At 35.7% G+C, this 26013-nt stretch overlaps 1 protein-coding gene across 5 annotated transcripts in view; it reads right to left on the bottom strand.

The window, feature by feature from the left end:
• Positions 1 to 2350: 2350 nt before the first annotated feature.
• LOC138328533 (protein WWC2-like) overlaps positions 2351 to 26013 on the bottom strand; it is a 35498-nt gene continuing 11835 nt past the window's right edge. Inside the window, exons 7-26 of one of the 5 annotated variants that reach the window (XM_069275380.1) lie at positions 24757 to 24879; positions 24227 to 24378; positions 23513 to 23677; positions 18390 to 18479; positions 17064 to 17912; positions 16597 to 16659; positions 16064 to 16150; positions 15500 to 15686; positions 14880 to 15083; positions 13457 to 13557; positions 12735 to 12889; positions 12006 to 12088; positions 11189 to 11449; positions 10778 to 10873; positions 9976 to 10135; positions 9436 to 9509; positions 8674 to 8703; positions 7036 to 7063; positions 4137 to 4261; positions 3475 to 3610 (exon numbers count right to left, since the gene is read on the bottom strand). In XM_069275380.1, coding sequence (XP_069131481.1) covers positions 4158 to 4261; positions 7036 to 7063; positions 8674 to 8703; positions 9436 to 9509; positions 9976 to 10135; positions 10778 to 10873; positions 11189 to 11449; positions 12006 to 12088; positions 12735 to 12889; positions 13457 to 13557; positions 14880 to 15083; positions 15500 to 15686; positions 16064 to 16150; positions 16597 to 16659; positions 17064 to 17912; positions 18390 to 18479; positions 23513 to 23677; positions 24227 to 24378; positions 24757 to 24879 — 3012 coding nt within the window. In that variant the 3' untranslated portion in view covers positions 3475 to 3610; positions 4137 to 4157. Of the gene's footprint in view, positions 3611 to 4136; positions 4262 to 7035; positions 7064 to 8673; positions 8704 to 9435; positions 9510 to 9975; positions 10136 to 10777; positions 10874 to 11188; positions 11450 to 12005; positions 12089 to 12734; positions 12890 to 13456; positions 13558 to 14879; positions 15084 to 15499; positions 15687 to 16063; positions 16151 to 16596; positions 16660 to 17063; positions 17913 to 18389; positions 18480 to 23512; positions 23678 to 24226; positions 24379 to 24756; positions 24880 to 26013 lie in introns of all 5 variants that reach the window. The other 4 variants (XM_069275377.1, XM_069275379.1, XM_069275381.1 and 1 more) reach the window with 4 other exon arrangements.

Here is a 26013-nt window from a genome sequence, read left to right as displayed (position 1 = left end):
TACAATATCGTATTGATCAAATTTGGCTAAAATAATGTACAAAATATATTATAGCGTATAAAATGGCATACATCTATATACAGGGCTATGTACAAGGCTCAAGCAGCTATACACAAATTGATGAGACAAAATTGTAAATTAGCAAACAACATCAAATATAGAGTCATGTCCAGGCCCACGGACTCATTCATCCCTGAAATCTCATAATGGACTATTTCAGTCTTTTAACTAGAACAGTTCATATGTGTCTTCAGGGTGAATGAAATAAAATTGTTTTAACGTTCAACCAGTGAACTGATAGAAAATAATGAAAATTGAATAGTTGTTCATGAACAAATTCAGATTTCAAAATCCACGAAAGTCACCCACCACAACCAAAAATAATTATTAATTAACATCATTAATTATATTAATTATGTAGGGAGGGGGGTGTAATAAAGGCGTAACTCTGCTTCATTCATCATTAGAGGGAAATTATAAACTGTAGAAACATGCAGAAATATCTAAACTTAAATGTTCATACACAATTAGTAGGACACAAAAATAGCCTTTAGCACTTTGCATGGCAATAAATACTCTGAGCTGAAACTTCAACAATTCAGATATTTTCTCTTTGCTGGGTTAATGTCAAATATTTGTTTATTATCATATACCCATTTTTACCTCAAACTTATAACATTTGCTTATCCATATTGTATTATTTAAACAACAGATTACAACAATGAACTTGATCGTACTGACATGATTTGGGGCCTGGATGACAACACAGCGGAAAATATGATTTTACTGGCAAATATGAAATGTAATATATATGAATAAGGAGTCGCAAACAGCATAAACACAAAAACACCAAGCATCCAAACCTTAGGACTTATCCTACATCATATATCCAATCTTTAGGACATATCACACATTATCCATCCAAACCTTAGGACGTATCCTACATCAACCATCCAAACCTTAGGACGTATCCTACATCAACCATCCGAACCTTAGGACATATCCTACATCAACCATCCGAACCTTAGGACATATCCTACATCAACCATCCAAACCTTAGGACATATCCTACATCAACCATCCAAACCTTAGGACGTATCCTACACCATCCTTCCAAGCCTTAGGACATATCCTACATCAATAACTATCTACAGGACTTGTGTTATAAAAATATCTTAATGAGGTTTGATTGTGATTAGCTTCGGTTTAATGATTTGAGCTCAACAATAATTAAAAATAAAAATTTTGATTTTCTTCCTCTTACCATTAATTGTATACATGAAGCCATTATAATAAACTTTAATGTGACAAATCACTAGCAATATGTCTGTTGGCCAGTTTTCCCTTTTCATGAAAATTTTAACTTAATCTCATAAAATTCAACTATACATGTAATTGTGCGTTTTGTTTTCATAATGAAAAACATGATTGAGGCATGATGCACTGTCACAAAAAATACCCAGTCGGTAAGCCGCACGGATTCCTCACATGATGACTTGGGTGTCAAACCAAGGTTTTTCGGGCGATAATAAGCTCAAAGTGTTTACAATCACTGCCAAACATACTGAATGTCACACCGACTACCTAACAAATGGAGTTTATTTTTGTAGTCATGGTGACAAAAGTATTTACATATTCTGTTGCCATGCTGTCTAATAACCTCCACGGAAGTGCTCTACATGTGTTGATTTGTGGTATATACATATATCTAATCAGTGACCTTTGGTAACTTTTGGTATGATATTCTTTGTTTGCATATTACATAGTTATCTGCACTTGTAGGTAGGTATTGATTTTCACATCATCACATTTGTAAATGTAAAATGTAGCTTTCACTCAACACTTACGCTGTAACAATTAAAACCTACAATTTTAAAAGGGCAGACAACTCTGTAATATTCAAAGCCGAAATAGATAATGTAATAAAAATATCTTACATTCATGATTCACTTACACACTTAACCAGCACTGTATACTCTCATGTACATATACCCTAAACATTGACAAACAAACAGATATTTGACAACATAAAATGATGAAGGTAATGAGACTGGGCAAAGGCACAGTGACTGAGCTAAGACTTGGATACACCCGAATGATTTTGTTTAGCTTATGCTGATCAACATACTAAATAAAAAAGTTTTGCTGACAACCACATAAGAAAACATATTTTGATCAGATGTTTTTCAAACTTAATAACTATAATGGACTAGTCTAGTCTTTGATTTAGAAGAGCCTAAATTTATCTTCAGGGGTGAATTACTTACCAACATAATTTCACTTGTTGATATGAAAATAGGTTTAACAAGGGGTGTTTTTCACTTTTTTTTTCTTTTAAGAAATTTTTCGCACGTTGATCAGCACAAACTTTGCATATTGTTGGTTTGGGACAAGTCTCCGGTATTAATTGTGACCACTACGTATATATTTATTGCTTTTTATTGTAAACATACACATCATATATAAATTAGTAGCTCAAACTACTTCATTGTCTCAGAAATCTTGGCTGTGTTTTTTAAAACGAAAGTTTAAAACCATTCTCTCTCTTAAATTGATTAATCAGATGTGATTTCTTGGTTAATATATTAAAACCTAAAATTTATCAGTGTCATTTAGATACAAACATTAGAAACATCCCAAAAGTTTTTTCCCCCCTTTAAATGGGTGAATTTTATAAGCATTAGTAACATATCATTTATAATTTTTGTCTGAAATATATTCATTACAAAAAACTTCAAGGAAACTTTTCACCTTCAGACACTGACACATGTCTGATTTCACAAGCAATGTTTCAAATCTGCCGTATAAACTTACATGTTAGGGACGGACTCTTTGAAAACTTGATTCAATCTTTCATTTTCTCTCAGACAAACAACATGTACAACCCAAGCCATTCAGTACTGAAGCTATTATAACACAACTCTATGCCCTGTTCCAGCATTGTATCAAGGAGCCGAATATTTCGTCTTGGTTCTGTTCTAGGATGTTTTTTAAAGTTAACGGTAATTCTGTCACATTTTCTAACTTTCCATTCTGCCTCATGAGCAATATTGAAACAGGGCACTCTTATAAAACTATTTGGAATGAATTGCCTCAAGCAAAAGCTCCTTCCAGAAGTTTCGACAGATTCTGAATCGTCCCTTGCTTCTGAGTACTAATTTTCTCAACTCTCAATATCAGTAACCGGTAATTTGCATAAAAACTGAAGTAACGAGAAAGACACAATCCAATCTCCGATAATACCCGTTCTAGTGAAAATTTGTCTTCAATGCCCAATGCTGTACCAGCAAGGATTTTACGATGACACAGGACAAGTCCATTTAATCTTCACGTCCTTCCTTGTTTTCCACACAATGAACATTAGTGTGTGTAAACCTTCCTCATATCGTTTCCATCAAAGTTTTATCCATGTAGATAAATAACTTAGCATTACACCTCCTGTCCGACACGCTCGTCTTTGAGAAACTTGTTAAAGCGCGGATCCTCGCTATTTCCTGCTGTCTCTGGTGCTACCACTGGTGCATTCACAACTTCTTCGTTACTTGCCTCACCCTCTGGTGCCACGACTGGAACTTGCATGTTAACAGTTGTAAAGAATGCCATTTTCTCCCTGTTAACAGAAAATTGGGTTGGTACTTCGGTACATCTTAAAAGGGAAAATCTATGCATATGTTTTTTTTACTGCTCAATTTCTGTTCACTTGTCAAATTATATAAATAGACTTTGATTTTGTATGCTTGCTCAATAAAATGTCAAATGGATGGAAAAACAACATTCAAAGCGTAAATTTTCCTGCATATACAAGTATAGTATTATTTTCTTTCACATTAATAAATGTAACTCGGTTAAGCTACATTGTATGCTCATTTATGCAGTCAAGAGACCTGACCTAGTGCACTGATCATGAGCTAGGTATACATTCATGTATAAAGTAATATTTTATTAACTTTCTGCGATTCAGAAAATCTCTAAAGTCTATGTATGAGACATCAAGATATTATAGGAAGACATAAGTCAGCAGTCAAATGTATCAGTGAAACTTTGATCCGTAAGATGATCCAGAAGTTCTCTGTTTAAACCTAATTAAGCAAGGCAGGGACGAAAAGATTTTGATTGTAGGTTGTAGGAGTACTTACCTGAATGTATTGGCATTACAGTTAGGATTTGTGCGTTTGATTTTTTGGATGTCTTTTGTCACTTTCTTCAGGAGTTGTTCTGCTCGTCGATCTTGCTTTGACAGTTTCTGGCCATCTTTTTTTACCTGTCGTATAGAAATTAACAGTTATTTCATCGTAAAGTACAAATTACATCCTAAAATCTGAAATTTGTATATAAATATAGACAGAGCAATTGATGACTATAAGCTATGAGTATACTAGCCAACTTTTATATTGATGTTGAACAAGTGTTTTATGAAGATTCAATCAATCTAAATTATTTGGAGACAGACAAAAAAGGTCAAGAGACGATAAATGTTTGGTAACTAGATTTCAAATATGTAACACTTTCATAGCTATGGAAATTACAAATAACATCTGGAATCCACAAGATGAATTTTTGTGCATCAAGATTAAGTAATAGATGCTATGACAAGGGCTAGTAGAGTAAGTGTATATAGTCTGAATGCTTCTCAACAGCCAAGTAGATACCATATACGTAATAATAAGATAGAAAAAATGAGCTACATAGTGAGCTATCTTACAAGAATATGACCTTACAAAATGTGCAAACATGATACCAAGCTATAGAGAGATACCGCAAAAAATCGAGATGGGAAGGAGGTTTTCATTTACAAACTGATTTGGCTACCAATATACAGCATTCCAGTAAACCAATACAATCCACGGAAAATTAATGGAATAAGAACTAAGGAATCACTAGAAATTGATCTCCAAATGACATACAGCATATCACCACTTGTTCTACATGCAGATGAGCAAAGAGTATTGGACTAAATTCTTTTGAGGAAAATCAAACAAGGCAACTTTTCCATATGTAAAGGAAGATAGGTGAAAATACAATCATAATTATACAGATGCAGACTTTTGATATTTCAACATTATTTTTTTTTAAACTATGTGGAAAACATTCAATTAAAAATTAGGAATCATATATACACGGTATATGCAGCAATGAATTAATTAAGTATTTAATTAGATTTAACGTTAATTACATGGTTGGTGTTGACTTCTGTGTCAAAATATTCACACAAATTAATGACATTATGATTGATACCTACACAGAAGGGCAGATAACTCTGTAATATCCTAAGATGGAATATCACTATTTTATGACAAAAGGCTAGCTATGGCCTATATCTATAAGTTATGACCCAGGAAAGATTTACTGCCGTTCTATCATAAGATTGCACGATTGTGTTACAGTACTAGTGTATCGACTCACTGTAGTAGATTACATCGCTACATGTTACAGGTGAAGTGCCTATGTGACACGCATTGTGATTGGCTGAGTTGATCTAAAAATAGAAGAGAAAAACGTGTGTGCACAATAAAGCTGTTTTTTTTAGCCTGCCATGCTTGGTCTCATTTTCTTCCGATATTCGACGAATTTAACAACTTCTTCACTGACCTTTGTTGGTGTCATGATAGACCGAACACGTGGAAGCAGAGAACCATGCTGTTCCTCGCACAACTTTGCGATGTTTCCGACAGGTGGATTTACAAACGTCGGCCGCTTTAGATATATTTCCATAGGACACCCCATGCCATCATTGTACATTTTCACTACCCTTTCGCGTACTTTTAGATCGGTTCGTGGCTTTGACATGTCGACATATGATCGGTTGAGGACTGCTTCTAATTTTGGCTGTGATCGGTTGAACCGCTTCTAATTTTGGCGAGATTAAAATAGTAACGTAACGTTACACATGTGCAAACACACATGTAACTTACCGGTAACTTATAATATGCACGCGTTGGCAGCTTGGCGATCGACGATTTTTAGTACTTCCACACTTTTTTATTCAGTATAAAGTTCAAATTCAGAGTTAAATTGACATTTTAAATATACCTTACCATAATTATGAAACTGAACAGTTGTTTTAGCAGATACTTTCTTCTTGACCTTCATATTTATTCATTAACGGTACCAGTATTATCATGTTTTTAAAAATCAATATTATGTATTCTTCTACAGCTAGTATAACCTGATTGTGTGTTATCTCTTTCCATGTTTGATTTTTTTTTCAATCATCTTATTTATATATTTACAACAGCTATTTCAGGAAACTCTGTCAGTCAAGTTCGTCACATGTGCTAGGTGTACTACGGAAAAAAACACCCAACAGTCATGTATATTACAGCGCGAATTCTATATATCAGCGTTATTTATTTTTACAGCGTAATACTTCTATTTTACAAATATTAATTTTTCAGATGTTTATCTATGAACATTTGTAATTGTTTCGACGTACTTACAACGTCCCGATTGCACAAATAGGTTGCATTGTGTAACGTTTCTTTATATACACACTTCAGCCAATCACAATGCGTGTTACATAGACACTTCACCTGTACCATGTAGCGATATATTCTACTACAGTGAGTCGATACACTAGTACTGTAACACAATCGTGCAATCTTATGATAGAACGGCAGTAACCTTCCAAATTCTTATACATGTATGCACAGTATAAATTTTTCAACAACATGTAAATACATAGATATGTACAATCATGCTTATTGCAGGTAAATTTAAGTGTTTAATAATTAATGTGACATGTCCATTAAATAACTAAACACCTGCATCATTTCAATTCTAAAATGATAAAAAATTGTGTATTAGATTTAATGATATCCACATTCATGCCATTCATTTGGACTTTTATATACATTTCCATGCCTAAGACTGCATGCAAAATAAAATTGTCAATAAAAACTGAAGAACAGGTATGCACCATGCACTCAAACATGTCGAGTTTTTTTACCAGGTATTTATAGCCTGGTTGACTGAAAGTCAGAAGTTGATATTATAAAATGCTGAGAGGAAAAAAAATGTGGTGAAAGTTACACTTACATGACGATTTCAATTCACCAAGACCCGCCTCTCATTGCAATTAAAAACAGACAAGGTATTGATATCTAGTGATTTGATATTGTAAACACACTATTAACGACCAACTGCAAGAGATCAAACTGCAAAATGTTTTGAGGGGAAGTATGAACCATGCCATCTCTGCTGAACTAAACATAAGCTTAACAATATTCATGGGAAATATCAATCACAGAATATAGTTCTGGCAGAGAACACTTAATGCATTATGATAACTGTTTATGATAATTGATCAAATTCTAATTTAAAACTTCCCTCATTTAGACACAACAGGCTAAATTGTAGGTAAAATTTATCAGACAGTATTTGGTATGAAATCAATCAAACAAATACCTCAGAATTGAAAACAATCAAGATCATTTTTGTTCAGAAAATTGGTTGTTCAGGTATATTTTAGATATCTCTGTGAAGGATCAATGATAAGAATGCCAGAAATCAAGTTGGACTTTGTTTGTTTCTACCAATTTCTGTTAATGATGTGAAAGAAGGCCTGTTAATTAAGACAGTGTCCTTATCGACAGCACACCTTCATGTATAAGTATGATTACATGTAAGTAAATAATTACATATATATATATTTAATAGAAGTATAATGTAACAGCTAGCATAGACGTGAAGTATATAGGATTTTATAGGTGTGGCTATATGATGAGCGCTATGTTATGTTATATAGAGTTTAACTCTAACAACCGGAAATCATTATACCATAAAGTTTAAGGCCATTTGGTATTATCAAGAGTTTCAGATGCTGTTTGTCATATGACAAAGCATTGATGAAAATATCAGCAACAGAAGGCTGATGGGCTTGAATAGTCAACTGAGTTCTAAAGAACATCAATTTTGTTCATACAAATAGTTGATGCTTTAATTTCATGTTCCGAATTCAACATGTCTGATACTGTTAGGAAGGTCAAGGTCAATATTCAATTTTCTTATAAAGCTACAGGAATGAAATATCTCTATGGCTTTCTTTTCAGGCCTCTTTGTTATTGAAATGAATTAGCATGCCACTGTGCTCATGTCATGAAATCATTTGAACCTTGTGACCTTTAAAGTAGGTGATGAATGATTAAGGTGTTTCTTTGAAATACAATGGAAATTGTTTGATAGGAATTCAGAAAAATCGACAATCTGGCTTAATACGAAGTACTTGGCCTGTTAGTCTAGTTGCATCCAAGCATGCTACTGGCCGCGAAAAATAAATATACTGGTACTATGAACCATAGATGACAACAACGGACGAAACGCCACTGCAATATTTAGAAAGAATGATAAAAAGCTCTGTTTAAATTCTGAGAGATGGGACAACCTTGAAGTACTCCCCTCAAGGTCACACCTCAAGGACACACCTCAAGGTCACATCTCAAGGGCACAGGTAGAATATGTTCTGGTTACAAGTAAAATTAGCAACGTTCATAAATAGCTAGCTGTGATACACTAATAGTATTTTCTGTTATGAAGTTAACTGACGTTAATAAAGCTATATATAGTACATGATTGTGGGCAGTATTTTCCATTTAGTATTGGACAGACAAGGGTTAGCCGATACTGCACAGAACAGGATATAACATGCTATTGTCTCGGACCAAAGTCATATCTTACTTCGTGTGCGGAATGGTGTCTAAACAATATCTGTAAGAAAATGTTGATCTTTATAAAGTAATATTAAACAAGATCATTTAAAGATCCATATTGCTCAAAAAATCCTATGAAGATCCTAGCTGTAGTGCATATTAAAATGATCTCTGTGGACTCTTACTCCTCAAAGTTGGTAAATAGAAGTTCACACTATATATAAATCTTCTTAGAATTTTTGGCAATAACCATAATAATTAAAAGATTTTTAGATGGGTAATAAAAATAACGAAAAACATACAGAACTGTCAAGCACTGAAATAGAGATCAATGTGGTTTTTGTTTGTTTGGGTTTTTCCTTTGAAGTGAGGTAAATAACTTGTTAAATCAAAAATATAACCTTGTCCCAATATTACAACTATCAACGCTAATAGAAGCATTGGAGCCTAGACGGCTAAAATTCAATTTAACTACCTGTACTTCTCATTAAATGTATAGCATATTCATTAACATGTAACATGTCCTGTTCTATTTTGTTTGATAAAATGATGATTTAAAAAAAAAAAAAAAAAAAAAAAAACACCATACCCGCTCAGAATCAACATACTTCCATCTAAAGTTTCAATTTTTTCCTGGGGAAGATAATTTTTGTTGCTCAAGCCTTCAAGTACAGGCGCAAGAACAATCTGAGTAGCTCTGAGCACCAACTGGTTTTGTATATCTTACAGTCCCACATCTCTGAGGTGTTTAGACGAGAATTTTAAGCCTTACTGATGAAGTGATACTCACCATTCTATCGGCATCTGTGAGGAGTTTCTGGAAGTGTTCATCGTCCGTTAACCAGGATGGAAGTTCTGTCTCTCCTACAGAAGACAAGACAGATCAAACAAAAACAAATCTTTGGAAATTCGTTAAGGTGATAAAATATAACAGAAACACCTAATGTCAGGAAAACAGCTAAATTCAATAACTCAGGTCAGTTGAGACAGCTTTGAGTAACCAACTCATCTTAAAATTCAGAGAACTGGTATAAGAATTGCAATGAAAATTACTTCTTTATTTATAATATGTCATACAGTAATAAGAAATCAAATGAATGTTTTATTTATGTTTTACCATCACGAACAGATCAGCTAGTATTCCTAAGAAATTGCCTTTTGGTGTTCTTTTTTATTCATCTGAACTCATTCAACCCTGAAGAAATATTTAAGCTCTTCTAAGTCAAATACTAGACCAGTCCATTATGAAATCTTAGGGGTGAATGAGTTCAAATGAACTAATGATGATATGGAACCCCTACTAAATATATAACATGATAGACATCTTCACCTTTTGCCTTGGCCTGTTCAAGGGTGACCGTGAGTTCTTTTAGACGACTGATGTCATCATCCAAGTGACTCAACTTCATCTGTGAAGCCTGAAGGTCAAGCTCAAGGTCAATGGACGTCCGTAGTGGAATCTTCTCTCCTTTCGTACCACAGATTGTAGCCTAAAACACAAAAATATCACATATTTTATGCCCATAAATAAAGATGTTTTAGACAATTTATAATCTCTTTTAGCCAGATCCTTAGCATTTAACTGGCCAAGAATTCAATAACTCATTCATTCCTGAAAACACATTTAGACTCTTCTAAATCAAGGACTAGAACAGTTCGTTGTGAAATTTCAAGGTGAATGAGTTCAATTGAGAAGATTGGCCAGATTTTTCTCAACAAGTTTGAGTCAGGAAAAGATATGGTCATAGCCTTATCTCTGAGCTAGGTAGGTGTCCTAGGGTTGTCTCCCTTTAATTTCCCTAGCTGTAACATAAATAACACTTATGATCTGTTATTTTCACTGGCACTCCATGATGGCGACAGAGACTAGTAGAATTCTTAAACGTAGAGGTAGGTAAGTACAAATGACAGCTTGTATAAACAGTAATTTTACCAGATATATGCTCTATGGAAAAAGACAACCACATCGACATTTCAGGATTGACAGACTTATTTGTGGAGCTAAGTAAAAGTAATCCATTCGGTCAGCAAAATTAGTATATCCAAAAGGCCCATCCAAAAGGCTTGTACCTGTAGGAAGAATCTAAATTTCATCAAAACACTCTCATTTCTTTCTCTGAGGCAATACATACCCTTTTCCATCTCAAGCTCCGCCGCTCTGCAGAATGTCTCTGGAAAGGTCCTTTCTTAAAATGGGGCATAGAGCTATCGCTGTCACTGCGGTTAAGCTGCAAAGAACACACAGAATATTTCAATTTCATTTTAATCCATTATTTTGGACTGCTGAACACATGCTATAAATCAGGATGAATCCATATATAAACTTAGTGCAATAAGCTTTTGAGAAACAGTTGAAATTCCTGATTGCTTGTCATACTGTTGACTAATTTGACACATCAAATTGGCCATCAATACACAATTGAAAGTTTATCAATAGCATAATATGTTGTGAAAATTGTAACAACATGTCCAATAATTCAAACAAATTCAAGTGCTACACTACCAAATTAAATCTATAAACAAAGAGGAACACTTTTCCCTACCTTGCAGATGTAATCGTTACCAGGCCTACAGGCGGGAGAGAAGGTTTGAGAGCGACGTATCGTGCTGCCACGAGAACTGGCCACACTGGGCTGTGGTGGTGGTCGGCGTTTTATGGTTGGCTGGGCTGTGGCATATATACCGTCAGTGTTGGTCTCCTTGTCACAGGTAGCCACCAAATCTTCCTGGTCTGAGTTGTCGCTGTCCACAGCGCGGTCAAAGGTGTTGAGAATTTGCTGGATATGCAGGTGACTGTTGTAGTCCTGTGGAAAAATTAACAACTGGTTCTAAAACTGAAAACTTATAGTTACAAAAACTTACGATAAAAGTCTAAATATATAATGTCTTCTGCACTTAGGCATCATAAGGTCATGGCTTTAATGTTGAAGTTAACGATGGAAGATAGATAATAGCATTGTAGAATTGTGTTTCTTTTAAAGTAGCATTTCAGAAACCATTTACTCATAAATGTACGAAATGTCAAATCATCAACTTCCAACAGCAATCAACTTTTGAATGTGATTTCACCAAAGTGGAAATCCTATTACACATGGAACTCTTCATATCTTATCAATACCTGATCTTACTTCTGAAGTCTACAACCAAATATTACAAGAAATATTTTCTAATATCACTTCAACAATCACACATTTGTTATCATTTAAAGACAAGTTTTTAACATCTTCAGATTATCCAGGAATCTATCTTAAAGACCAAGATGCATGACATGGCTTGTTTGAAGGTGTTTATGAAGAGGGAGGATTTGTATGGAAGGCGAGTGTGTAAAGAGGGAGATTGGAGAGTTGAAAGGTTACTTACAACTTCTTCATCCTCTTCCTCATCATCTTCATCGGGTCCCATGGGGAAGCCCATGTCACGGTGAAATTCCATATCTTCGGGACCTGAAACATAAGATATAATCACAATATTCCTCAAGTTGATTAATCTTTACCTTTGCAGAGTACCTTTTGACGAATAGTTGTCGTTTCATTTCTGTGACGCATTAGTCTCCGATGTACAATAAGTCAAAATTTAGGGTCACAGTGACCTCTAAAAAGGATGAACCTGTGCCGAACATTTTGAGTTTACCAAGTAAGTGACAGTCCTATGTCTTATTTCTGAGCTAGATGTTTACAATAATTGCTATTACTCTCAAAAATAATAATTATGGAACCTCGTTACATCAAATCAACTTCCATACTGTACAGCTAGATATCAAAATTATGATTCTAAATAAATCAAGTTTTACCCGTTTTTAATTTTTGCAATTTGGCTTTCAAAGTATATATTTTTAAACATTTTCTTATTTTTCACTGATAATTTTTTTTTGAAATCATAGCAATGTCCCAATGAAATCACAAATATATCATCCCAACAAAAATAACCAGTTATACAATATCCTGTTTAATTTGAAGTAAGTACTATTGGCCACAATCAAATTTAAAATAGTAACTTAAATATTTGGATAACTCTTAAGTTATACAGTAGTCACATCGACATTAAGATAACGAGATTTTCCTGTATAAAATGTTAGTGTCCTTGACCTACCCTGGCTCCTGGTTAGTGTAGATGCTTGTGATGAGATGCCGTTGGACCTACCCTGATTCCGAGTAAGAGTAGAGGTCTGAGAGGAGATGATAGTCGACTCATCACTGCTCTCCTCCTTCAATGAGGCTATCGTGGGATGAGTATTACGCAAATGACTGCAACAAATGACATTTTTATAGAAACATAAACAAATATTTCTTTAAGATGGTCCAACTAACATGTAGACAACTAGAAAAGTAATTCAAGAATTTTTTTTAACGAATGTAAAAAGAATATTAAACAATTTCAAAAAAAAAATAGACCATGGGGACTTGCATAATACTGCAAACAAACTCATTTTAATGCAAACTAATTTCTACTGTACGACTCAATATTACATTTGTGGTAATCAATTTTCACGATTTCTATTTGCCTGTGAAATACGCAAAATCAAATCACAATTGAAAATAAGTTGGTATACAGTACTAGAAATTAAAAAAAAAAAAAAAATATGATCATTTCTATTAGAAGAGTTCCCCCTACCATCCACGTTTATATTTTGACAACATAAAGTGAAAACAAAGACAATAATATTACAGCTTTTTTCTAACCAATGTATCTATTATCATCAGAATATTTTTTTTCTTCTTTCCATCTTTTCTTTAAAATTGCACAAACTTCCCAGCTGTAATAAAATCAAGTTTAAAGTATGAGATTTTTCAGTTATAAAACATAGATTTCACCTATTGTCACGGCTGCCATCACCAACACGCTCTTCCACCGTCTTTTGTAGTCGTGCTGATGATGCTTCTAATAGCTGCTTCACTTTATCAATCGGTTCAACCTGAAACAAGAAATATTCACCATATGTAATGCACAGAACAAAATCTAAAGAGGAGTAAAATGGATCAAACTCTGATTTCTCGAAACAAACTTAAAGATGCTCCACCGCTGACAAATGACATTTTTTCACTACCAAAAACACCAGCAGATGATTTTAGTATTTTAGTATATCCCGAAAAAATTCCATGGCACTATATCCTATATGGAATTAAATACCGATTGCGCATGCACCAAAGGCAAAATAAATTATTTTATATTATTTTTTGTGTTAATTAGACATATATATACACGATTAAACACCAATTATTGTTCAAGTGATTAATGTCATTTATGCTCTGTCGGCGGTGGAGCATGTTTAAGAATAACATTTTCACTAAGTTACATAAGGAGAAAAATTTGTCTGTAATTTTGTTTCAAGAAATCAAAGCCTTGTCTAGTAGCAAAAGCAACCAATAATGAAATATGAGGATGGCTCAGGCAACAGAATAGTGACTTCAAAAAGAACATCTTGACGATGTTTCGTGATAATTTGTCAATACATGTATAAGCGAAATTGTGGACAGTAGAACAAATGAAACCACAGAAAGACAGAATGAATACTAACTTAAGAGAAGGATACCAATCCCCAAGAAACATTGCTAAGCAGGTATGAAAAATCTGAACATTTCAATAACATATTAATACTGTGGAAGATCACTACAATTTATGTAACTGAATCATCCAGAAGGTGTTTTACTTAACTTTAACATGATGACTTTGGCTAGAGGTCGTTCTATGAAAACTTAACATAAGAATCTAAAATATCTGTATACCCTACTTCTATCATTAACATTCATTTAAAGACGCTCGACCACAGACAGAGCATGAACAATTTTCATCATTTGAACAAGACTTCTATGAAAACTTAACATAAGAATCTAAAATATCTGTATACCCTACTGCTGTCATTAACATTTATTTAAAGATGCTCAACCACAGACAGAGCATTAACGATTCTCATCATTTGAACAAGAACTGATGTTAAATTGTGTATATGTGTCATATAAAATAATCTATTTTGCTTTTGGTACATGCAGTCAGTACTTCATTCCATATAGGCCACAGTCTTTTTTCAGGACACAATTAATTATTTTGATATTTTTATATTGAAGTAAAGTAAGAAGCTCAAACTTTTCAATGATGATAATGGTGTAAAGTAATTTTTAATTTTGTAACTGAAGAAATATAATTATTCGTCTGCTCCTGTTTTTGATAGAGAAAAAATACTGTTCGTCAGCGATGGAGCATGCCCTGATGTTTACATAGAGGTAAGTGTAGTATTACCTGTTGTGATGAGGATGAAGGTGGTATACTGTTTGAGGATGATGATGATGATTTAGGTGAAGGTTCATCATTTTCTTTCTTGCTCTCCGGGATGGGTTTGGAAGTGATTGAATCAGACTGCATGAACTTAAAACTGAGTACATTGTACCATCTAATGGATGTCAGCTTAGGATCAAAGTCAGCCAGGCTTACTTGTGCACATCCCTGAATAAAACAGCAAAATATTGACCATTTTGATAAATATTTCTCAAATATACGAAAACCCTGTTATTTTTCAGAAATTCTTAGGTATTAAAACCAGAAATACTACAACATATGAATCTTTGATAAGTTCAAAACTTACTCTTGAGGATTACCTCACAACTATATGAATACATTTTTTCAGGGTCAAGAAATTGTTTTTCCAATGACACTTATGAAGCATTTGTGCACCAATAAATTGCAATGCTGGTCAACCCTATTAAAAACTACAGTACAAATTAAATACTTTACAAAACACAAAAAATAAGTGAATGGAGGTTGTTGTGATTAGTCAATATCACTCTTTTCAGATTTTGACAGACTCGCTACATAAATTGAAAAAATCTCTGAAGAGAGTTTTATGTCCTAGAAAACCTTACCAAGCACTCTTTGCCCAGTTCCTGGTGTATGCTCCACACATGAACCTGCAACGTTTTATTCAGCAGTTTTGATTCGGCGACTTTGGCTAGGAAGGTTTGATAAAAGCGAGGATTCTTGAGGTCTGACGAAGGCTGTGTCTCCCAAAGCAGTTCCTTGTTGTGGGGTAGGAGTGCGGCCTTTATATATCTGAATCACAAATAATATAAATTATTGAATAGATTATTTGAATACTTTCCTTCTGAATAATGGACAATATCAGATTTATGACTAGATTATTTCTTATCACTCCCCTCTATATAATGGAAAACACTGCACTGAGTGCATTGAACTTTTTATTTTACCAATAAATCCTAATATCTTCCCTGAACTAGCCAATTATTTTCGGGCAGTTAAGATGATTAAAAAGAACTTTTAGAGATGTAAAATATTATTTTACGTCATTTAATCTTTTTCTTACAATTTTTTTATCATACAATACCATGTTTATACTAAGCTTCATGCAAATAAAGTTTTGAATCATTTGTTTTGGATTTTTGTCATACAAGATCTTTGATCCTACTTACACTTTGCTTCCTGCAGAGAAAGCTAATGCTGATAGGTTTCGTGCTTGCTCCAACACCACAACGAGACTGCCTTCTAGGTGGTCGTACCTATAACACAAACAATACTTGAAATATAACAGAAATATGATACAATGAAATTTCAATATTACGGACACCTTTGTTCCCAGCCTAAACCTTCTGTAGTAGGAATTTTCTGTACTGCTGAATTATCATTACGTCTTCTAAAATCAATATGTAACATTATGGTAATCTGTTCCCTAACATTTCCATCTAGACTGCGAGATTTTCTGACTATCGTTGTCCAATGTACTTTAAACCAAATCATAATTGCATTGGCTTAAATTCATGTTTTCATGCCTTAAAACTTTTACACGGTTATTTAATTGCGTGATCTATACGTCTATGGATCTTCTTTACTTCGTACAGTGGATAAGCACACAGTCATTTAATTGCGTGATCTATACGTATATGGATCTTCTTTACTTTGTACAGTGGATAAGCAATAAGGAACAATGTTTATTCCTTGTACCTACCTTAATTTGATCTGTATTTGAGCACTTTCTAAATTCATTTCTAATGCTTCATCTAGTACATCTCTGCAAAAAAAAAGATTATTTTTAAAATTTCTTGAAATAATATATAACATCAGTAGCAACTAAACCAGTACAAGTTGAACTATGGATAAGTATTTAAAGCTGACTTTAACTTGCTATTGATAGTTTTGGTTTTATTACTTCACCATTCCAATAATATTTAAGGATACATTAGGTTTACAGATGGAGAAAATTGTAGTATCCAGAGAAAAACCCACAATCAGTAACTGGCAGTTGCCCAATATGGGATTCGAACCTGTGACCCAGAGGTTGTGGTAATATGTCAGGACAGTCTAACCACTTCACCACTGCAGTCATGATTCAATGCCATTTGTTGTGTTTTTATGTGTGGCTACATACAGACTTCCCAAATTTCCCAAACCATCCACAATTCAAACCATGCCTACCTCTTTGTGATGTTCATCGATGCCTCGAATACCCCGCTATCACCGGCTACAGATTCGTCACTAACTGCAGCGGACACACTACGAGTATTGCCACCGGACAGATTGTTTCCAACACCCGAGCTGCTCTCGCTGATCGGACTGAGTGGGGGATTAGACATCACATCCATGTTATCAGGGTACTGGGGTGGAGGCACTTTCCTCGGACCAGACATGACTTGTGCCGTGGGATCAAAGAGTTGATCACTTGGCCCCGTTACTGGCCTACTGTTAAACGAGGCTCCGAGGAATACATTAGTCTGTGCATTGTTTTCCGGGGCGAGTTGATGCGGATGATATGAAGATGAAATATCTAACAAAACTTTTGATTGCTCAGTTTCCACACTGTTCACCACAGCAGGGTTTAGACTGCTGTTACTACCGGAGAATCCGACTCGATGTCGCTCCACAGAGGTGATATGTTCGTGGTAAGATGGTGGGGGACCCACATCATAAGGAGATGCTGGCGGAGAAACAGATGATAACGACGATCGCGACGATATTGATCTCATTGATGAAGAGAGTTCTGTATTACTAGCTTTTATACTTTCCATGTAACCCCGCGTAGCTGCTGACGTAATATCCAAAGCAGCAGGCACCGCCTGTGGGTTTTCATGTATAGGCGATATACTATGTCCTTTTAACAACTTTTCTAACCTACGATGTAGGTCATGCAGGTTGGTTTCTGACGGCGACTGCTGGTAGATGTCGAGCATGCTGAGAGAGGTGAGAGAACTATGACTACAGGAGGACAGCGAGCCAAGCGATCCTAGACTAGAACCAGACGACATGGACAGGGTACTCACTGACAGACTGAAACAGAAAAATAAAGAGTACATTGTAAGGACCATAGCGAAAAACTTAAGTATTATTGTGTTTATCTTAAATTAGTGAATGAAAAAGTCTGTCATTAACATGTATGGAAGGTCATAATCACAATTCAAGAAGTAAATTTTGATCAGTTTTTTATAATCAACTCTATCATTAATATATTTTCTTGATTTTTAAATATCAGTTCCAAGTTCAATTTATTCCATCTTTGTATATTACAGAGTTAGCTCGCTTGCGTTTAGGTATCGATTGTTACGTCATTATTTTGTGAGCTTAATTCACATCATTTTCTCCGAAACGTATGACGTTAAGCTCGCAAACACATGACGTCACAATCAATACCTACCAGCAAGGGCAGATAAATCTGTAATATGCAAATACCGAATACAGTGGTTATATCACCAACCAAGCTTAAAATCTCTGATTTCATCTTACACCAATAAAACATGTAGTACCGACCTTCTGAGTTGTGACTCCAACAAGGTTGTCAGCCTTGTTGCCTCAGATAACTCCTGCATGAGAGCAGATTTCTGATCTTGAAGCTGAATTCTGAAAAAAATGAAAAATACACAATTTTTAGTCTTTGTTCCTGGTTGAAATCAAGATATACAATTGTCTGGTCAATTAAAGATAGTGCATATTAGTATGTCAACAGCAATTATCTGTTTACTGTCTTCATCATTTTATCAGGCATATCTTTATTCATAACCTATGACCTATATCAACTATCTGTTATACAAGAGATCCCAGAGGGATCTTGGCGCCCACCAAAGAAAGATCTATGTCTGACAATGAAAAGAGGGATCTTTTCCCTGCTTTTCAAACTTTTTCAAACACATGACATATAAAATTTGAGACAGATCGCTATAGTACTTTCTAAGAAATAGTGGTAACAAACTTCAACAATGAAATCTAAGATAGCGGCCGGTTGGCCATCTTGTTTACCGATCAGTCCCGAAAGGCATTATTCATCAGTCCTAAAAGGTACAATGCACAACTAGGATACAAGGGGAACCTACATATAAAATTTGAGAAAGATCCCTTCAGTACTTTCTGAGAAATAGCGGTAACAAACTTTAACTATCAAAATCCAATATGGCTGTCGGTCGGCCATCTTGTAGACCGATCGGTCCCAAAATGCAATATGCACAACAAGGGTCCTAGGGGAACCTGTATATGAAATTTGAGAAAGATCCCTTCAGTACTTTCTGAGAAATAGCGGTAACAAACTTTAACTATCAAAATCCAAGATGGCCGCCTGTCGGCCATCTTGTTTACTGATCGGTCTCAAAATGCAATATGCACAACTAGGGCCCTAGGGGAACCTATATATGAAATTTAAGAAAGATCCCTTCAGCACTTTTTGAGAAATAGCGGTAACAAACTTTAACTATCAAAATCCAAGATGGCCGCCTGTCGGCCATCTTGTTGACCGATCGTCCCAAAATGCAACATGCACAACAAGGGTCCTAGGGGAACCTAACTATGAAATTTGAGAAGGATCCCTTCAGTACTTTCTGAGAAATAGTGGTAACAAACTTTAACTACCAAAATCCAAGATGGCCGCCTGTCGGCCATTTTGTTAACCGATCGGTCCCAAAATGCAATATGCACAACAAGGGTCCTAGGGGAACCTGTATATGAAATTTGAGAAAGATCCCTTCAGTACTTTCTGAGAAATAGCGGTAACAAACTTTAACTATCAAAATCCAAGATGGCCGCCTGTCGGCCATCTTGTTTACTGATCGGTCTCAAAATGCAATATGCACAACTAGGGCCCTAGGGGAACCTATATATGAAATTTAAGAAAGATCCCTTCAGCACTTTTTGAGAAATAGCGGTAACAAACTTTAACTATCAAAATCCAAGATGGCCGCCTGTCGGCCATCTTGTTTACTGATCGGTCTCAAAATGCAATATGCACAACTAGGGCCCTAGGGGGACCTATATATGAAATTTGAGAAAGATCCCTTCAGCACTTTTTGAGAAATAGCGGTAACAAACTTTAACTATCAAAATCCAAGATGGCCGCCTGTCGGCCATCTTGTTGACCGATCGGTCCCAAAATGCAATATGCACAACTAGGTTCCTAGGGAAACCTACATATGAAATTGGAGAAAGATCCCTTCAGTACTTTCTGAGAAATAGCGGTAACAAGAATTGTTAACGGACGGACGGACGGACGGAAGGACGGACGGACGGACGGAAGGACGGACGGACGGACGGAAGGACGGACGGACGACGGACCACGGACGAAAGGCGATTTGAATAGCCCACCATCTGATGATGGTGGGCTAAAAACTTGGATAGCTGTAATGGCTATTTGTCGAAAACGCCTTTATTCCTCGAACAGAAATATATTACTTTTCCTTCAAAAGTTCAAATATATATTATCTAAATTTAAACCCGCTATTAGTCTTCCAGATGTTTCGTTCTCAAGTTTTTTCTTCTACAAAATTTCTAATGCGCGTTTCATCCATTTTCAACCTACATTATGCGGTTGAAATTACTTTTATAAATCATAAAATGCTGTAAAACACCTGTCCAAATGTCATTGACATGCATAGTTTGTCACAATTTGGTATCATATATATATAGTGTTGTACTGAAGTATATTATTCCATAAACTATTATCAAGGTTTTACTGTACTTACAGCATTTTCTCTCTTCACCATTCAACAATAAATTTAATTATAATCTTTCATAGCAGAATCTTTATAACAAGCTACATACAACTGGCATTATGATTGATTGATGCATACATGTATATTTTAATTGACACATTCACTTCATTAAAGGAACAATTCACTCAGGCTAATTCTTTTACATAACCAAGAAGCAAAATATGGCATATATGTATTGTTCTACATTTCTTATGAAACATATAACATAAAATATTGACAATTTCCATGTCATTGTTTAGTATTTTAATTAATATCGTTGAAATATCAAATCGTTGATCAATACGTTAAGCAGGTACAATATGGACGCTGTACCCATACCCGAGCCAAGGTCAAGCATGTTGTACAAACAAGAGATCCCAGAGGGATCTTGGCGCCCACCAAAGAATGATCTATGTCTGACAACAGAAAGAGGGATCTTTTCCCTGCTTTTCAAACTTTTACTACATACTATATATGAACCTTGAGAAAGATCTTTTCAGTACTTTCTGAGATATGTAGCAGTAACAAACTTCAATTATCAAAATTCAAGATGGCTACCTGTCGATCATCTTGCTGACCGATCTGTCCCAAAATGCAATATGCACAACTAGGGTCGTAGGGGAACCTACATATAAAATTTGAGAAAGATTCCTTCAGTACTTTCTGGGAAATAGTGTTAACAAACTTTAACTATCAAAATCCAAGATGGCCGCCAGTCGGCTATCTTGTTGACCGATCACTCCCAAAATGCAATATGCACAACAAGGGTTCAAGGGGAACATGCATATGAAATTTGAGAGAGATCCCTTCAGTACTTTCTGAGAAATAGCGGTAACAAACTTTAACTATCAAAATCCAAGATGGCCGTCAGTCGGTCGGCCATCTTGTTGACTGATTGGTCCCAAAATGCAATATGCACAACTAGGGCCCTAGGGGAACCTATATATGAAATTTGAGAAAGATCCCTTCAGTACTTTCTGGGAAATAGCGGTAACAAACTTTAACTATCAAAATCCAAGATGGCCGCCGGTCGGCCATCATTGTTGACCGATTGGTCCCAAAATGCAATATGCACAACTAGGGCCCTAGGAGAACCAACATATGATATTTGAGAAAGATCCCTTAAGTACTTTCTGAGAAATAGCGGTAACAAACTTTAACTATCAAAATCCAAGATGGCCGCCAGTCGGCCATCTTGTTGACCGATCTGTCCCAAAATGCAATATGCACAACTAGGGCCCTAGGAGAACCAACATATGAAATTTGAGAAAGATCCCTTCAAAACTTTCTGAGAAATAGCGGTAACAAACTTTAACTATCAAAATCCAAGATGGCCGCCAGTCGACCATTTTGTTGACCGATTGGTCCCAAAATGCAATATGCACAACTAGGGCCCTAGGAGAACCAACATATGAAATTTGAGAAAGATCCCTTCAAAACTTTCTGAGAAATAGCGGTAACAAACTTTAACTATCAAAATCCAAGATGGCCGCCAGTCGGCCATCTTGTTGACCGATTGGTCCCAAAATGCAATATGCACAACTAGGGCCCTAGGAGAACCAACATATGAAATTTGAGAAAGATCCCTTCAAAACTTTCTGAGAAATAGCGGTAACAAACTTTAACTATCAAAATCCAAGATGGCCGCCAGTCGGCCATCTTGTTGACCGATTGGTCCCAAAATGCAATATGCACAACTAGGGCCCTAGGGGAACCTACATGTGAAATTTGAGACAGATCCCTTAAGTACTTTCTGAGAAATAGCGGTAACAAACTTTAACTATCAAAATCCAAGATGGCCGCCAGTCGGCCATCTTGTTGACCGATTGGTCCCAAAATGCAATATGCACAACTAGGGCCCTAGGGGAACCTACATGTGAAATTTGAGAAAGCTCCCTTCTGTACTTTCTGAGAAATAGCGGTAACAAGAATTGTTAACGGACGGACGGACGGACGGACGGAAGGACGGACGGACGGACGGACGGAAGGACGGACGGACGACGGACCACGGACGAAAGGCGATTTGAATAGCCCACCATCTGATGATGGTGGGCTAAAAATGTAATTATATGGCAATGACCTGTGACCTTTACCTGTCAGCTATCTGTTTATTAGATGTAACTATGGCAATGACCTGTGACCTTTACCTGTCAGCTATCTGTTTATTAGATGTAACTATGGCAATGACCTGTGACCTTTACCTATCAGCTATCTGTTTATTAGATGTAACTATGGCAATGACATGTGGCCTTTACCTGTCAACTATCTGTTTATTAGATGTAACTATGGCAATGACCTGTGACCTTTACCTGTCAGCTATCTGTTTATTAGATGTAACTATGGCAATGACCTGTGGCCTTTACCTGTCAACTATCTGTTTGTTAGATGAATCTATAGCAATGACCTGTGGCCTTTACCTGTCAACTATCTGTTTGTTAGATGAATCTATAGCAATGACATGTGACCTTTACCTGTCACCAATCTATTTATTACATGTAACTTTGGTATTGACCTACGACCTTTACCTGTCAGCTATGTTTATTAGATGTATCTATGGCAATGACCTGTGAACTTCACTTTTAGCAATGACCTATAACCTTTACCTATCAGCTATGTTTATTAGAAGTATCTATGGCAATGACCTACGACCTTTACCTGTCAGCTATCTGTTTATTAGATGTATCTATGGCGATGACCTGTGAACTTCACTTTTAGCAATGACCTATAACCTTTACCTATCAGCTATGTTTATTAGATTTATCTATGGCGATGACCTGTGACCTTTACCAGTCAGCTATCTGTTTATTAGATGTATCTATGGCAATGACCTGTGAACTTCACTTTTAGCAATGACCTATAACCTTTACCTATCAGCTATGTTTATTAGATGTATCTATGGCAATGACCTGTGACCTTTACCTGTCAGCTATCTGTTTATTAGATGTATCTATGGCGATGACGAGGTCATTCTCCAACTGCTGTATTTGAGCCCTGATGGAGAATATCTCACTTTCACTGCGACCTTTGGGATCTATACTCTTGAGTTCCCTCAGCAGTTGCTCCTTCTCTTGTAGTAACATCAGCCTGAAATGGGGCATTGACCATTTCAATGAGCATATAAAGTGAAACAATATTTTAAACATACAAAGAATTTCATAAAATCTTTATTGTCATGGTTTGTCCTCTGTTAAGGATTTTTTTTTCAAATAAAATTTCAATAGGCTAAGCTTAGTTGAGAGCACTGACATCTCCTATGCACTAAAATAACATATGCTAAAATAAGACTAAGTATTTTATCTCCCCCCCCCCCGTCCCTCTGCAATCACATTTCCTTGTCTGCCTTTATGAGACCTTCCTAGTGATTACCGATCTGTATCAAAATCATTTTGCCAATTTGTCCTTGTTTTGTCCATATGTCCTTTGTCAGACTGGTTTTGTCCATTTGTCCTTACCTGTCTTTGTCAGACTGGTTTTGTCCATTAGTCCTCTCCTGATTTTGCCAGACTGGTTTTGTCCATACTTGTCTTTGTCAGACTCGATTTGTCTATTTGTCCTTACCTGTCTTTGTAAGATTCGATTTGTCCATTTGTCCTTACCTGTCTTTGTCAGAATCATTTGTCCATTTGTTCTCACCTGTCTTTATCAGACTCATTTTGTCCTGGAACCATCTGGTCCTCTACATTAGCTAACTTGTGTTTGAGGTCGAGCAGACGGCTGCGAGATTCCTGGTACTGTAGACGAAGCTGTGTGATCTCCTGTATATACGAACTACTACCAGGTCCCAGCTGTGATACAAATAAAGAAAATATTAATTAAGTACAGTTCTAACTCTGTAAAAACTTATCAAATGTTCTTATCTCATAGCCTTTACAATCTACAGATCTAGCTGAAAGGTAAATTCTTTCAAAACACTTCAAATTTAATTCATATTTTCCTTTTATAATACTCATAGACTGAGACTCAGTTACTTTGTTTTGGCTCAACAGAAAATGTTGTTGATGCTCAATGGAATTAACATCCTCATTACTGGAATTAACACACGAGTCTACCCTCAATAATCTCAAGTCATTGTTTTCGAGAATTCCTCGCTCTGACCTTGAAAAACATACAAAAATTTACAAAAATCAATAATGCCTATCAAAAAGTTGATCAGCTGAACTAACCTCTCCTCGAAGATCTGTCTGAGAGGCTGTGTTTGACTTGAGTGGGATAGAGAGTGTAGATACATCTGGAGAAGACCCGCCATTCTTAGACAGTAAGAAATCATCCTTTAGTCTGGCCAGAGACTGCAACAAAAACATCAATATTTACACAGGGTTACTGTATAGTTGCTAAATTTCCCAGATGTAATATTTTGCGATTTACTGGTTAAAACTTATTTGTGGGGGGATTATTTTTGTAAATCACCCTGTAGCCTTTGAAAGTGTCATTGATTTTACAGGGTGTGCTATGTAAATCCACAACTTCTTGGAAAATTCTGTGAATTTTGTGAAATCCACAAATTTAGCAATGTTAAAACCACAACACATATAAACAACAGTTACCATACATTGCTACCCTTAGTCATGTATTCTGTCTTTGCAAATTACAGTTATTTCCCTTTTCGGTAAGTGTCGATTGTTATGTCATTATTTTGTGAGCGCAATTCACGTCGTATACTCCGAAAAGTATGTTGTTATGCTCCCAAACGAGTACAATGAGTATGATGGGTTTTTTTCCCATTTGTTTGATCATGTATAACATATGACAGCATGCTGACTATATGTTGTATGAATTTACTGAGAACATATTGATAACTTAAATCTAGGGTAAATGCCTGACTGTATATGGTCTAACAGTATTTAAAGGGACAATTCAATCTAAGAGAACATTAAAATTTGTACATATATCAGAAAAAAACATTTCAAACAGAAATTAGATCAGTCGGTTTTACTGTGATATGCCAGAAAAACCTGTGGTGGTGAAATGCGTGTGAATGTTTAAACTCGCTCGCTGTCCGCCATTACACATTGTGGTCAAACATCTTGTATGCCGAACCCTGTCCCTTGCTCGTAGAGTAATGCTACTTTTGTCTAGAACTGCTCAAATCGCTCTGACAGTAGTGTGTTTACCTTATTAGGTGAATTGTCCTGCCTAAAAATCATTTTATCACCTCCTCACTGGTTATGTTGTTCATTTGTTTAACGTGCGTGACTTTGGCTCAGATAGGTACAGCGTACATATTGCACCTGCTTAATCGTATTGATCAATGATTTGTAATTACTACGATATTAATTAAATACTAAACAATGACGTGGAATTTGTAAATATTTCATGTTATATGTTTCATAAGAAATGTAGAACAATACATTTATACCATATTTTGCTCCTTGGTTATGTAAAAGAATTAGCCTGAGTGAATTGTCCTTTTAATCAATTAA

The sequence above is a fragment of the Argopecten irradians genome, chromosome 7 (assembly GCF_041381155.1).
Source record: "Argopecten irradians isolate NY chromosome 7, Ai_NY, whole genome shotgun sequence".
Taxonomy (NCBI): domain Eukaryota; kingdom Metazoa; phylum Mollusca; class Bivalvia; order Pectinida; family Pectinidae; genus Argopecten; species Argopecten irradians.
This window is presented reverse-complemented; position numbering and strand designations above follow the sequence as displayed.